The sequence below is a fragment of the Eurypyga helias genome, unplaced genomic scaffold (assembly GCF_000690775.1).
Source record: "Eurypyga helias isolate BGI_N326 unplaced genomic scaffold, ASM69077v1 scaffold7063, whole genome shotgun sequence".
In the NCBI taxonomy this organism is placed as follows: Eukaryota; Metazoa; Chordata; class Aves; order Eurypygiformes; family Eurypygidae; genus Eurypyga; species Eurypyga helias.
This window is the reverse complement of record NW_010240617.1, coordinates 1-15,116: the sequence shown is the minus strand read 5'-3', so window position 1 is coordinate 15,116 and position 15,116 is coordinate 1. Positions and strand designations below refer to the sequence as shown.

The following is a 15,116-nucleotide window of genomic DNA, read 5'->3' as shown; positions in this document are numbered from 1 at the left end:
AAGGAGTTGCTTTTTTAATAACCCAGAAGGAGGCTTTTCTTTTTTTAATGTAACTGGAAAGCTCTTTTCATATATTAGGGATTTGTGACTTTGCACAAATAAATTTTCTTACTGTGTATGACTAAAATGGAAAAAAGTTAATACAGAACAGTCAGCATTTGATATTAAGTGATACACTGCAATAATATTTTTCATTAAATGTTACACTTTTTCAAAAAATAAACACAAAATAATCCTTTGTCTAAAGACAGTCCAAGCCATCTGATAAAAGCGCATAATCACCCCATGAAATTGCAGCATATTGACAGATTCTTAATAATGATTGGTTTGAGATTTTATTAGTAACCAGCTACATCGGGACTTAGGTTAGGTCATTAAGGTGGCTTTACTTTTTGTTCTCTGAATATGGGTTTTCCTTTCCTTTCATTCCTGAATCTCACAGGAACTATTTAAAATCTAAATGAAAATGCTATATGAAACACCACCTTCCAACATGTGCAGAGAACATTTAGTATTGCATTACAAGCAAACTACACTCCTATAGCTTTTCCAGTACATGAAAGCCTTCAACACTTGAACAACTAATAGTTACCTGAAGCAAAAGGTAAGCAAGGCAAAAAACATACTGATGAGAGAAGAAATTACTTTCAGAAATCTGCTGCTACTGTGTTTCTGTTCTTCACAGAGCGCATCCACTTTACAACTGTTGAGGGCACCCACACTTGTCACCATGGCTGGCTCTTGGAAGAGCTGCTGGAGAGATCGCCTTCCACCACTGTAAGTGATCGCAGATGCTCACAAATTGATTGTGTCTCATCCAGTAATGTTTGGCCTTAACTGCAGCTCTCTATTTACTTGGTAATCCCAGTTGTAAGCAGAAAGCTGCCTGAAACTTTGCCTTTGTCAGTTGTTCCTCACAAAACAGATGATTGGGATTCAGAGTTTTGATCTCTGTTTCCAAGGATGCCACAGGCCTGACCCAAACCTATCAAGAGTACAGCATCATTTATATTGTCTAAATTAATCTCAGTCTGAGACAAATAACTTCGTAATCAAAGTTCAGCTTCATCAGCTCAGAGCTCAATCCAAGTTTTAGGGCCTGCCCTTCTGTCTATGGTGGCAGCAGCAGCAACTTGGGACATTGCAGTTCCATCACTACCCCTAAACTGAACACAGCACAGCCATGTACTCTACCCCCAGGCACACAACTGGCTACACTATTAATTGTTATCAACTCCCCTGGTGCAGGTGCCAAGCAGGCCAACTAGCACTCTACCATGGCAAAGGCCAGGCACAATATGGGGGACAAGACACACCAGAGACCACAGTATGCCAGACGTGGCCTGCCCAACTGCAGCTGTTTCCTCCTCCTCACCCTCATCCGATACAGTCATTTTAAACTGTACTCAGACATACCTACTTAGGAAAAAGAAAGGCTCAGAGGGAACATGTTCAGCATAAAATCTAGGCAAATACCATATTAATCTTTGGTTTTAAATAAATATAGTTTGTTCTCCACAAATCTTTGTGGGAATGAATACTAGGCTTTAGGAAATTAGTCTCCATTTACACTTACAGCCCCTTGCACAGAAAGCAAGCACCGCTCAGATGCAGAAGGGAACCAAATGCAGTGTCCAGAGCCACTAGACATCTACAGTTTAAAGTGAGGATGAAGCTACATTAGCCAGTCACTAGTAGTACAGAGATTAAAGTGATTAAACCAACTCAGTTCACTCAGACATTTAAAAATTCAGTCTTATCGCAACAAAGATAGAAGACGTGGAATCTGACAGAAGGTTAACATTGGAAAAGCTTACAGAAAAATTACAGATATGTAAACCAAGGAAATGCTATTGGTGTACTTTCTCTTACAGAATGTGAAACACTACTCAGAAAAGTCAAGTATTATTATGATGCTTTTGTGAACAGATCCATAAATAACCATGTAGGAGGTTTTAATGCAACAGCGATCCAGTGCGCTGTGCAATCATAATAACAGGTGAAGAAACCAAGGACAAGTTATGATCAAATCTGAGAAAATAATCCTGCAATTTTTCACCATCCAAAGATGAACTTGCCATCTGATCTATGAAATGGCCAATTCACAGAGTAAGCACAGGGTGATAATGATGCTGGGTGTGCAGACCTCACACATGTTCTACCAAATGTGCTTCTTCATGCACACTCTGTTACATAAATCTCTGCTTAACCCGGTCTCTCTTCAAATTAAAAAGGTTGTAACTAAACGCCTAATTGATAGATCTCAATCAAAGGTCAACAGCATTAAACAACAGGAAATAATTTAAATCTCTTGTGCCAGAATAAGATGAGCTTTCAAATTTTCTCAGATATTCTGCTTTGGTCTCCCTGTGACACTCCTGTGTGTCTGACAGAGGGAAAAGAACAAAGTTCTGCTCTCCTACTGATGCTTATGGTAAATTGCCAACAAGATTACACTGATAAACAAGGCAGTACTTATGCACAGCAAAAAGCAGTACGACTTTTAGCTGCTCAGCATCTAGAGGATGATTATAAGTTCTTAAAATTTTTCATGAGTCATAAAATGATTATGACTCACCGAAAGGCAGCTCCTTTGGAACGATACACAGGTGAACAAAACTGTCCTTCAGCATGGCCCTAAAGGCTCTTCTTTAGCTACAATTATTTACAGGAAAAATAAGGAGAGCAGTCATAGACTACCAAAATTATATATTTGAACACAATAAGGAAAATCATTTGGAAGGTACATGGTAACACACAGTCAGAAATGCTTTCTTACCTGTTTTACACCACAATAATTTGCTATGTTGTCTACCAGCTCTGACATCACCTGCACTTCATGTGACTTCTTATTATTCATAAACTCATCAGTTTTGATACCTGTATCAGATTAAGAAAATAAATACACATTAACACAACCCATAATAATAAAGATTTGTGATCAATCAGAAAAAATACCAGCCTAAAAATATGCTATAATATTTTTATATTTTAAGGATAGTAATTTTTAATTAAACACTCACTGAATTATTACAAGACTATACTTCTGAATTACAGATTAATTAGTAAAATTCAATATACTGTAAAACTTAGTACTGCTAGTGTAGTTTTTTTTAAGATGTAGCATAACTAATACCTGACCAGATATTAAACAATAGCTACTGCTATAAAGCTGCACTAATTCTTCCTGTTCATGAAAAAAATAATTATTTTTGTGTTGTTTATCATGTTTACCTTTACATATATTTAGTATAAAGGCCAGGACAATTAATAATCACACAGTACAGCTTGTTAATTCTGCAGATTGGCTCACAATATCAATTGGGATATATCTCAAATAGAAGTTATGAGCAGTGTTGGGGAAATCCAAAGGAAGATGAACTTTTCATTATTTACCCTATGGATGGGTTATAGAACCATTACATCTTTGTGGTAGAAAATAACTCATTTCAGTGTTGCTGCAGAATGTGTTAATGAGATGGAGTCAATCTCTACCACAGGTTTACTGCTTGTGGAGAATATGAAGCATCCCCCAACCAAAGGAGGGGCTCAGAAGTTGCTCCCCTGGGAGAAACCCACACATTTCCCTTAGGTGACCAACACTACAGCACACTTGGCTTTACTTAAATTGATAAAATTTTTGTAAGTCTGAGTGATTGTAGAAGAAACTGGACCGTTAGCGATGAGCTGCTTCTGGAAAACAAGACTTCTCTACATGGCTAGGCACATACTTTCCCATTTCCTGCTTTTTGCACAGTATGTGTTCATCTGTCCAGAAACTCATCATTAGGCAAAACCAAGTTTCATTCCTTCATCAGATCATGCTAGGAACAGAGCCAAGAGCGTCACTTTTTTAAAAGAGAGTGGGGAATTGAACTGAGCTCATGAGAAACCTAGTGTTTTCTCTATTTTTCCCAAAACCCACAGGATATCTCTCTATTTCTTAAACATATTTTTTTTATAATAAACTGTTATGACAATACTTAAAATGTAATATTGATTCTATGAACTGACAAAGGAAAGAAAAAATAGACTAAAATAATTTTAAACAAAACAAACAGCAGAAACAAGTGTTTGTCATTTCACTAAAGATTTTCCTTAACTTTAAAACTGCGAAGATCTACATGGTGCCTTAAAAAACACTTAATTTGTAAGCATTTCAAGTGAAAAAAAAAGAAAAAAGGTCTATTTTTTCTTCATATTTGAAGATCTTTGTGTCTGGATCGGCTCATCAGAAGAAGTAGAAGAATGGGAACCGAAAGAAACAGACATTTATCTTCTTGAAAGCAGTAAGAGTGGTTTGACTGTTCCAAAGCAGCACTGCCACTCCGAACTGTCACCACATATTGCACCTCTTACTCTTTGCTACAGTATGAACTCAAGAGACTGATTTGGGTAATGCTATGTCAATTATCATTTCAGAGAGTACTTAAACCAAATGAAGTATTTCAAACATGGAAGAAATCCGGAAATCCAGAAACAAGACCCAAATTACAGAAGCTGAGGTTCCAGACCAAAAAATCATAGTTTGCTTATACCTACATATATAAAATATTTAACACCTTAGCTCCTAAAGTTTCTTAACCATTTTTAGACTTCTTTTCCTACTTTCTGCTGAATGAACATTCTGCTTATATTTCAGCTCAGGGAAAATGATACTATTTGCAGAAAATTATGGATTTTAAAATAAATTTTATTGTTAGGCATTTTTTGCAAAATTCTCATAGATTTTTTTACATTATTTTGAAAAAACAAGCAGACATATTATGACCTAGTAGAAAAACTGTATTTGGGAACTGCTTTATATTGCCAAGATAACTGCAAATTTGGAAAAAAAGTATCCTAATTTTAAACAAACCACCTAAATTCATCTGCTATCACAAAATCACTTTCTAGAAACAAATAATTATACATGTAGATTTCCTTATTATGTGTACAACTGATGCAAGCAGAGCAAATACTAATTTATACAACCTAAGAAATTTAGAAATCCATCTCCTTTTCTGATGAAAAAAGAAAGTGGGGTTTGCATACTTCACAGATGCACACTGGATAGAATGGAGTAACAGAAAGCCTAATGTTACTAGTTTTAGCTGGTAATGAAATGTTGCTTATTTCCACTGTGAACCTTAAGGTCTCCAACATCAGGGTGCAGGGATTTTATACCCCAGCTACCTGTGGAGATTCAGATACACCACACAAACAGATAAATTCACAGTCCACACCAGACAACACCACCTATACAGAAGTTACACTACTGTGATTTAATTCCATAAGCCAGAGTAAGGGACCAGGGTAACCATACACTGAAAAACCACTGAGGCAGAGTGATATTCTAGTACATGGAATTTAAAGACAGATTTGTTAACAGTCACTGCACGTCTACTACCTCGGCCATAAACACATTGCACAGACAAGGAATACTCTTAATCCAATACTCTAGCAACCCTCACTTCCCACATGAACCCTGTAACAAGAGAAATTCTCCCTGCTGGCTTCCTCCCCTTGGGCCAGGTTTTTCTGGACCCCATGTGCTCAGTAGAAGCAACTTGATGGTGCAGTAAGGGCCCCAGTGACATTCGTTAGGAAGCAATGAAGAAAGCCCTTGAGACTCAGAACTCCATTCTCAGTAACTGTGTCCACAATACACTTAAAATGTTTGTGCTTACCAATTATTCCAAGGAAGGATATCAATATGACTATATTAAGTTGGTGAAGAGTTAGAGAACTATCCAAGTATGCAAACTTTGGGAACAGTCTCATAAGCATGTTTATCTTAGAACAAGAAAATGTATTAAAACCATCTGAAACAAATGGAATTATCCTGATGCACACTTCTCAGAGTATGAGCAAGGCCATCGTAAAGTTGCCAGTTTCCTCAAGCTTACACTTCTCTAGACTTGCAAGCTTTAGTATGCCAGGAAATTAATATATGTTCTGACATACGGAATTAAGTCCAAAATATCCAAAATAGCTTCAAGTTAAAAGATCACAACTTTCATTTGGCAGCTTGCATGTTATGAATCCATAATTTGGTATTTTGCTTCTGCCAAATGATTACCAGGAACTTCAATTAAGTTAATTTAAGTGATACTTACTGCCAATTCAACACAAAGGTATTGAATTATAATACCACTGTATATATTTGGAACGTTTTATTTTTCCTATGAAGTACAATTTAGAATTACTGCATCACAAACTCAGGACCCTGTTACCCAACTGAGCAGCACTCCTGCAAGACACAGAACAAAATACTCAGCAATTGCCTTATTCCCGATGCTCCATTCTGTATGTCAAGAAGATGACCGAAACATTGTATTTTTGTTTAAGAAAGCTAATCCAGGTATAAACTCAGGTACGAGTATAGTGAGGTAGAACTAGAGAATTACAGAAAATTAAGCGGAACACAGGGAATGAGAGCATAACCAAAATGCAAAGAGCTAAAAAGCAAGTGGAAGAAAAGCAGCATGCAGGTGTCAAACAAGAAAAAAGGGCTTCAGATGAACGAAGAGCAGAGGGAAAGAAATCACAAAGTGAGACCCATTCACAACAAACCACTGAGACTAACAAAGCTATGGCATTTTAGTATTTCTGAAGAATTTGCCAAACATGGAAAATGGCAAAATTTGGAAAAAGAAGATTGCTGTAGAAAACGGGAGAGATGCCCAACACAAAGATAATGGTGCTATCATTTAGGATAAGAAACATCAGAGTTCTAATGTATTACAGAGAGAAAACAAAACAGAAGACAAAGGCAGAGAGCTGCTCAGTCTCCCTCTGAAAAACTAATAAGAAATCTCAAAGACAGTGACAACTCTATAAATACTGAGGACACGCCGAAGGGCAAATTTTCAGTGAAAATGACAGCAGTCCAAGTAAATATAAATACCAGTTTATCATCTGATTAAAAAAAATATAATCAGAGGGTAAGACTTCCAGTATCCAACTTGATGCCAACTTGAGAGTGGTTTAATTCAATTTCTTTAACTAAAGAAAATAAAATTACTGTACTTTTATGACACATTGGTATTGGTCCAAAACATATAGAATGAATGAAATTTTTTTGAGACATCAAACACTTTTTTGGACATATTCAGCTAAAAGCCAAAGCACATATTTAATATTAAACAAAACATATAACAAGAAAACACACTTGCCAGATTTTAGTGTCAGACTCCTAAAAAAAAGGCAAGATTAGCGACCATTATTTCTGCCACTCAAGCAGAAGAAATACAAAGGGAATTAACAAGACATCTCAAATAATGATGTGCCTGTTTGTCTCTCTCATCCCCTTTGAAACTGAATCTCAGGAAGGGTCTATAGGTATGGAATGCTGTGAACCTCTGCTCAAATTTTAGCAAGAGAATCCATTTTCTAAACAAAGGCAATGAAGAAACCATTTAGGAAAATGTGAAGATCAAAGTGAGAAGTACGTAAGAAAAAAACTACAAACCACGCTCCAAAACTAAAACTCTGCAGATCCTATAGTAAGTAAAAATTAAAATACAAATGTAAATATACCTGTTCTTCCTTGATTGTCTCCTCTCAGTGCTTTGAGTACGTCTTCTAATGGGGTACACACTCCAAGGCTGGACAAAGAATAATACTTAGCAGCCAGGGCAAACAAGTGTACATTGATAAGCTTCTTCGAGTTTTCACAAAACACATTGGTAAATGTGTCCTCATCTGTACAGAAAAGAAAAAGAAAAGATTTATGTAAGCTGTGCTTAACATCTCTGTAATAGTGCTGACAAAGAACTACAAGCAATAAATACTTGCTATCAGACAGTAATAACCATTCATTTTGCTTCCATAAGTGGTAAAACTCATGATTTTTCTTCAGCTGTATTCCCTCTTCAGAACCAAGGTCAAATTTTGCTTTTATCTGAACTAGTGTAAATGTGGAAAAATCTATTGTTTTAGCAGAGCTGTTTTAGTATAATCTACAAGAGAATTCAGTCAACAGTATCACTTTTCCTTTGTTTACAAACTTGCTCATTATACATTTCCTCTTCAGCTGCATCTGACAATATACACTACTATATTTTTTAAGAAATGCAGCTGTTCATTATATGAGAAGTGTTGATTTACAATCACTATATTCACATACTTTCCAAGCTGCTTTGTAACTGGTGAATCTGCTGGGAGAATTAAATTAATTTTTATTACCCATCAGGTGTGATCCAAGTTAGATCCCAATTCATACTTTGTTTGACTCGGGATGAAATGCTTCAGTTTGGTATTACTTAGCTCTCAGTTTCAAAAATGTATATTTATTTTTAAGTGAAACATATTGGTATGAATCGTTTATTAAATCTGAGGTTGTTTTGTATTGACTAATTCCTCTGTATTTTAGCTAAAACTGTTTGTGAAGTCTACATAGTTTTGCTAATGATTTTTAAATATTTGTAATTCTTTTAACATATATAAAAGCTAACCAGTCCAGCAAACAAACTATTACAAAGATCTAGAAAATATCTCCTAGTTTGCCTTTTGTCTCACGGGTAGATGTTGAGCAAGACACATCCAGCACGACAGCTTTCCTGAATCTGGCCTACCCACCTCACAAAAAGGGATACCTCTGTTTTTACTCACCTCACCTCTAACGCTCTTCATCCTCTTGCATGACCACAGCTAAAGGTCATGTGTATATTACCCAACAGTGTGAACATGTTAAGTTTCATGGTATGACACTACAAAGGCATGAGTCCAGCAAACAAACTTTGGACTTAGGCAAGAATAAATATTATCAAAGATATGACCAGAATTAATATTATTTCAGTGTCTGCATAGCACTTCTCACTCCTCTCTACTACAAAATCAAAAAAGAAAGCCACCTTTCCCTATAAACTACTTTCTTATTTGAACTTCAGAACACCCAATAACTTCTATTTAGTGAACCTTCATGAAGGATAAGGGTGCAACATGATACTAAAGAACAGAAATAAAGAGAAACACTAAACCAGAAAAAAAGACTGCAAAGTTTTTAAGGAGAAGGGCTAATTTCGCTTTCCATTGTCTCTGTAGGAAAGACATTGAGCATTTTGAAAAGACTGAAGAAAAACAAATCTCCTTTCTGACAATACTTTCAAAGCAGCAAATAATGGAAGAGACTAATGTAATGTGATAAAATAACCAAACACTTTTGGACAATGTAGAGAATTGCTTTCCTGTGCCTTTCCCTCTGCACCATCCCATCCCCCTCCCTGCAAAAAGTTTCAACAACCATAAGAGGAGAAGAATACCTACACACACAATATTTTTGCTTTCTTCTGGGTAAATGTTGTGGCAAAGAGTTATTACAAGAAATTGTCACAGCTTGAGTTGTTGCTGGAGAAGAAAATTTCAGTTTATTTTCAAGGGAGGTTCACTCATTTAACTTATTTCAGATTTTCTGGGAATGAACAGCATTCCAGAAAATTTATAGACATTCACAATATGAATATAGTCTGAATCAGTAAAAATGCATAGAAATCTTTAGGTATGATACAGTGGGAAGAAATCACTCCTCTGTCAAGAAAGAGAACCAGGTTTAAGAGACTGGACAAGCAGTTACATGCCAACAATTATTGAGAAAGTGATAGGCATGAAACATTAAGTCAAAAGGTTCAGAGGTATATTGTGACCAGCCAGCTGTTCAGTGGATGAAGAAGAAATACAATTTTCTTGATGAGAAGTGGGTGTTCCACTTCGTTTCGTGCATATTATAAACTCTTCAAATTAAAACAATATTTAGTATAACACACTGGGGAAAACTCCAGCCCATTCTAACATACATTTAGGTTGTTCTTTATCTCCAAATTTTATTTCCTCAGTGACCTGTATGGTTTGGGACTTTTTTTCATTTTAGAAAACTGGAGCACATAATACTGAGACATAGTCTTCTTATCAACTGGCTCATATTTTTAAATATACTCTCCAATCTTGTATGACAAAACAAAACAAGAATCAGTCAGGTAAAAACCTTTCCCCCAAAATCCACTTCTTTTCTTCATGGCATGACATTATATGAAATAAAGGGGATTTGAAACTACAAATGTTATAAAATATTTCTTTAACATATGTGAGATGCATGAGAAACATCTGATTAAAATTTGATTTCTGTAATTTTCATTTTCATGCATGTATATTACATATCCATCACATGTATTTTGGTTTATAAGCAGTATTTTTTTCAAAATGTCTGGCTAGATATTGGGTGGTTTTAATTGACCTTTATGTTTTAAATATACCAAACTGCATCACTAGTGAAAAAAACTGTGCTTTCTATCATTACAGTAGCATGAGATTCTTGGAGGTGCAAGAAGAAATATTGCCATTCCTCCTCCATATAACAGGGCAGCAATAACATTCACAAAAATGTCACTTGCACGTAACCAGTCTATTAGAAGATGCCTTGGTTGACTTCAAGTGTACTAATATATGCATTTACGTAATATTAAGCATCTTAGAATTGTTCTTAATGTAAGGTATTAGTAGAAATAAACAGAAAAAATATAATTGAACCTGAAATATCCTATAGGTGTCAGAAATACTACTTTTATCCATTTGCTTAAGTTCAAAAGGCAGAAATGAATGCAAACATTACTGACAAATTAGGTACCTACATGTTGTTTATAAACATGATCTATTTCAACACTTGAGACTTGTTTGTTTCACTACAATGGGCAGGATCGTTAAGCACCTTTGTTTCCATTATTGGAAATAAACTCCCTATGCCAGTGTTAACACCAGCTCTCCAGTGCATGGTATGGAAACAGATAGTGGAAAAGGTTCTTTTCAGAGCATCATACCACCTCACCCCAGAATGGCATCCCGGTGCAAGGGAGTTTCTACAAGGTCTAGGCCAGCATATCTATCTCTTCATCCAGAAAAGTCATTCTGAGCAGACCACAGTTAACTCACAACACGGGCACAAATACACACACAAGGACGACATGCCTGCACAAGCCACCGTGAGGTAAGGATTTTGTTTAGGTAATTAAATCAATACGGTACTGAAGGTACATCTGGAGTGAAAGCTAGGGTGCTCTCATCCATTTCTACTGCAAGGTCTATAGTCACCTCTCTTCAAACTGGACCAGCATCAACTTCTTGGATACCATAATGGCCATAACCTTACCACCTACTAAATGACTAAATGCAAGAATGCCATTGACATAACACACCTTGCTTCTACATCAGCAGCCAAAACACAGCAAAACCAGTTCCTCTAATCTCCTCTGTAAGCAACATATTATATACCTCATTGGCACCTTCACCTAACAATCACTGTGGAAATGAAAATCATGTGAATTACATGCACAATCTTCCTACAGTACAAAAAGAAAACTATCATCGACCATGCACATACCCCTCTTACACCACAATACCCTGACATGGAAAATCATTAAACCTCTATCTCTGAAGAAATTTATCCTTGTTTTTCCCATCTGACCTTCAAGGAGCTCACCAAAATCAACAGCATAAGCAAATATTCTGCAGATTAGAGTTCATAATATTTAGCCACCCATTCTTCCTTTCACTTTACTTCTTGCTGATCCCACTATATTGCACAAATAAAACTTATCTTGAAACTTCGTACCCTTCCCAGCTTAAATACTGAACACTGAAATGTGAAGTTTTCTGCTTCTTTGTCAGAACTTGTGAAAAGCTTATAAACTCACCGATTGCCCGTTTTCACTTTTTCAGCACCTGAGATAGTAAAATACGTTAACTCTCCTTACAAATCTCACTTCACTGAAATTAAATGCATGTTCTGTAACTTCCCTGAATTCAGGTATCTGTCGGAAGAACGTGAACACAACTAGTAGGACCTCATACAAGATCATGGGCATACCTTCTGTAACAAGACTCCTGCCAAATTCAAATTGTTGCCCCAGCTTGCCAACTGCAAGAAAAAACCCAACTATATTAAGGTATCTGAAGCATGATTTCGAAGTATGGAATGGCAGTCGTCAGACTTAAGTATTATTCATGAATACTAAAATTGTTAGTTTTCTCAAAATGTTTCTACTTTGCTCACTCCAAGATGAAATTTAGTATGCCTTTTAACCACTCAGTCCATACATTTGCAAATAAATCCTCAGAGGAAGGAAACATATGCCAAAAAAATTGGAAGTATAATACAAACAGTAATTTACAGTAAAATATGAAAATACTTAAAACACAGATTTTTCTGTGCCTGCATCCAATTTACAGCAATGACGTGATAAAGAAGATGCAACACGGCAAATGTCAGCTTTTTGATGTAAAAAATGTAAATCAGTTTTCTAGATCTAAAAATGGATCTGAAATTCTTCTGTAGGGCCCAACTGCAAACAAGGGTTCCACCCTTCATATGGTCATTATAATGAAATATCATCTGGTATTTCTGAGTATCTGAAAACGTTCTTTGAAACTGACTTACAGAACATGCAACGTTCCGTAACATCATTATCTTCTTCCATATAATACTGCACAATAGAATTGCAATTTTGTGCTCGCTAGCTTCTAAAACTACAACTCAGCATATGTATTTGCAAAAATCCCCGTAGTAGTATAAAATATTGTACAGAATAACATTTTTGCGCCCATCTGCAATAACGTTACTTTTTAGTTCGCAGAGCTATGTGAGTATGAACTGACAACTTCACATTTTCGGACCCATTCTGTCAAATCCAGCTTATGTTTCCCTATAATTTAATTTGGGATCCTATCAGAACAGATTCTAGAAAACTTTTCAGAATAGCTTGGGAATTGTGGATGTATAAATGTACAACTTCTCTGAGGAAGCAAAGGTCTGACCGCATGAAATCAAATGTCATTTTACATATATTTTGAGTGAGGTATCCAGGGTACGTGACTACAGCATCATTTGAGCATACAAAACAAAACTATTCTCCTAGAGGTACTTCTGTGAACGACAGCATCTTATGAGAGCCTTTTAGTACCATTTCAAGTAAGTATAAATAACTGACATTTAAACTTCTGATAATTTTGAAGTGTGAATTTAACACAGACAGTTAATATTTCAGAGGAATGTAAGGAAGAGTAATTTCTGTTTATGTTGGGTTTCAAGATCTCTAATAGTTGGTTTCTGCTCCCTAGTGTTATTACACTGAAGTAATGCACCCAAATAAGCTGTGATATTAAGTTTCTCAATCCTAATTTCAATATAGGCTAACCATGCATTCATTTTCAAATATAGGCAGATGTTTGCAGGTATCTTCACTGAGAAATTCATATTCTGCGACGATGTACATTCATCGTAAGACTTGCTGGACAAACACCACACAGTCAGAGTCAGGCATGACCGACCAAATCAGTAGGCACATGCCCATTCCACTATAATGCCTCCAATTTTGTCATGATACTGTAGAAATTTTGAGCATCTCAAAACCTACCAAATGTTACACAGCATACTGTAATTTTGAGGCTAGAAAAAAGAAGAATTCTCTTTTTTAATGTGCAGAATTAACCTCTGCAGAAACCAAAGAAGAAATGCTATATTGCAGCCACAGCATGAAGGCTTCATATCCTTCTAAAACATGTGCTTCATTTTAGCCATAAATTGTGTCTTTTGTTCCAGTAATTTCTGTATCAGATTCTACAACATACATTTTGAATACAGATCACTACATGATTTTCCAATTTTAAAATCCATGATACTCTGCCTTCGTGATTCTCGTTCTATTTTACAGGTCACCACTTTAGCACCTGAATAATTTTGTGGGCTTTCCCATAGAAACAGTTAGGATCAGGGCAATTTTTCTTTAGTGTTTTCTTTTTGATGACTTCATCTAATCATGTTATGTTCCAGCATCCATTTACATATAATTTTACATCCTGTTACTCTGTTCTGACACTACTTGTCAAAAACACTGGGTTTTCTGCTGCTTCCCAACACTTCTGCTTGCTGACTGGACCACTGTCTTGTTTCCACCAGGCTCTCAAAGTTAATTCATAATCATGAATTTTCATGCACAGATAAATTCTGTGGGCTTTTTTCCCCAGATACCTCTACCCTTTAAGAGTCTTACAGTTAATATTTTGAAGGTCTTTAGAGCCAAGAGAGAAATGTTACAAGTGATGCAGCAATTTACAGTTCTTCAATCTCTTTCCAAATCATTATCTTAGCTTGCTTTCTGCGCCAAGAAGTACACAGCTCCACATGCTGCTATCTGTGGACCCTTCCATTACACTCCGTGCACTTTCCAGTCTCACGCGTCATTTCACGTAGCATTTCAGAGCTCGGGCTACGCGAAAGCTATCCACGCTCCGTGTGCTTTGGCACGATGCAGGTTTTTCTCAGCTAAGGGCTTTGTCAGAGATTTTAGCTTAGTTTTGAAACTGCTCTGGTTGCTCGGGCTCAGTCCCCCCAGATACCATACCTTTCAGATGCTTTATCTTCATTTCCGTGCTGTCTGAAAGCACGTTACTGTTGTGCTTCCCTTCTACTCAGAACGCACTAAGTTCAGAAATATCGTTTCATAGATGGCCTCCTCCTGAGTTACTTGAAAGTTACTAAAAATATAAAGTGCTTCTTAAATAGGTCTTGTCAGAAATAAAACTGCTTTCTGTCTTCCTCTGCCAGACACTCATTATCACAGATATATAGGAAAGCGGTGTTTAGGCTTTTTCCAGCTGTCCCCCACATTTCACAGAATCACAGAATGGTTTGGGTTGGAAGGGACCTTAAAGACCATCCAGTTCCAACCCCCCCGCCATGGGCAGGGACACCTTCCACTAGACCAGGTTGCTCAAAGCCTCATCCAGCCTGGCCTTGAACCCTTCCAGGGATGGGGCATCCACAGCTTCTCTGGGCAACCTGTGCCAGTGCCTCCCCACCCTCTCCGTGAAGAATTTCTTCCTGATATCTAATCTAAACCTCCCCACTTTCAGAGTTTCAACATTTGGAGGACTTTTAACTGTTACGTCTTTCCACTCATGAGGAGGGGGTTTATTTGATTCATTTTACTTCTGTTCTTCAGCAACTAGAGCAAAGGAGCCTGACAGTTCAGAGTTTCATTTCCAAACGAAGAGGATGAAACGGACAAAACGCGACCACCACCACAACTGTCCCTTCCGAGAGCCTCCCGAAGTGCAACTCCTCCCCCCGCGGCCATCCTTCCCCC

At 36.8% G+C, this 15,116-nt stretch overlaps 1 protein-coding gene across 1 annotated transcript in view; it reads right to left on the bottom strand.

Moving 5' to 3' along the window:
- METTL25 (methyltransferase like 25) overlaps nt 1-14,394 on the bottom strand; it is a 62,833-nt gene extending 48,439 nt beyond the window's left edge. Inside the window, exons 1-3 of the mRNA XM_010148492.1 lie at nt 14,373-14,394; nt 7,522-7,686; nt 2,780-2,880 (exon numbers count right to left, since the gene is read on the bottom strand). Coding sequence (XP_010146794.1) covers nt 2,780-2,880; nt 7,522-7,686; nt 14,373-14,394 — 288 coding nt within the window. The remainder of the gene's footprint in view (nt 1-2,779; nt 2,881-7,521; nt 7,687-14,372) is intronic.
- Nucleotides 14,395-15,116: the final 722 nt, after the last annotated feature.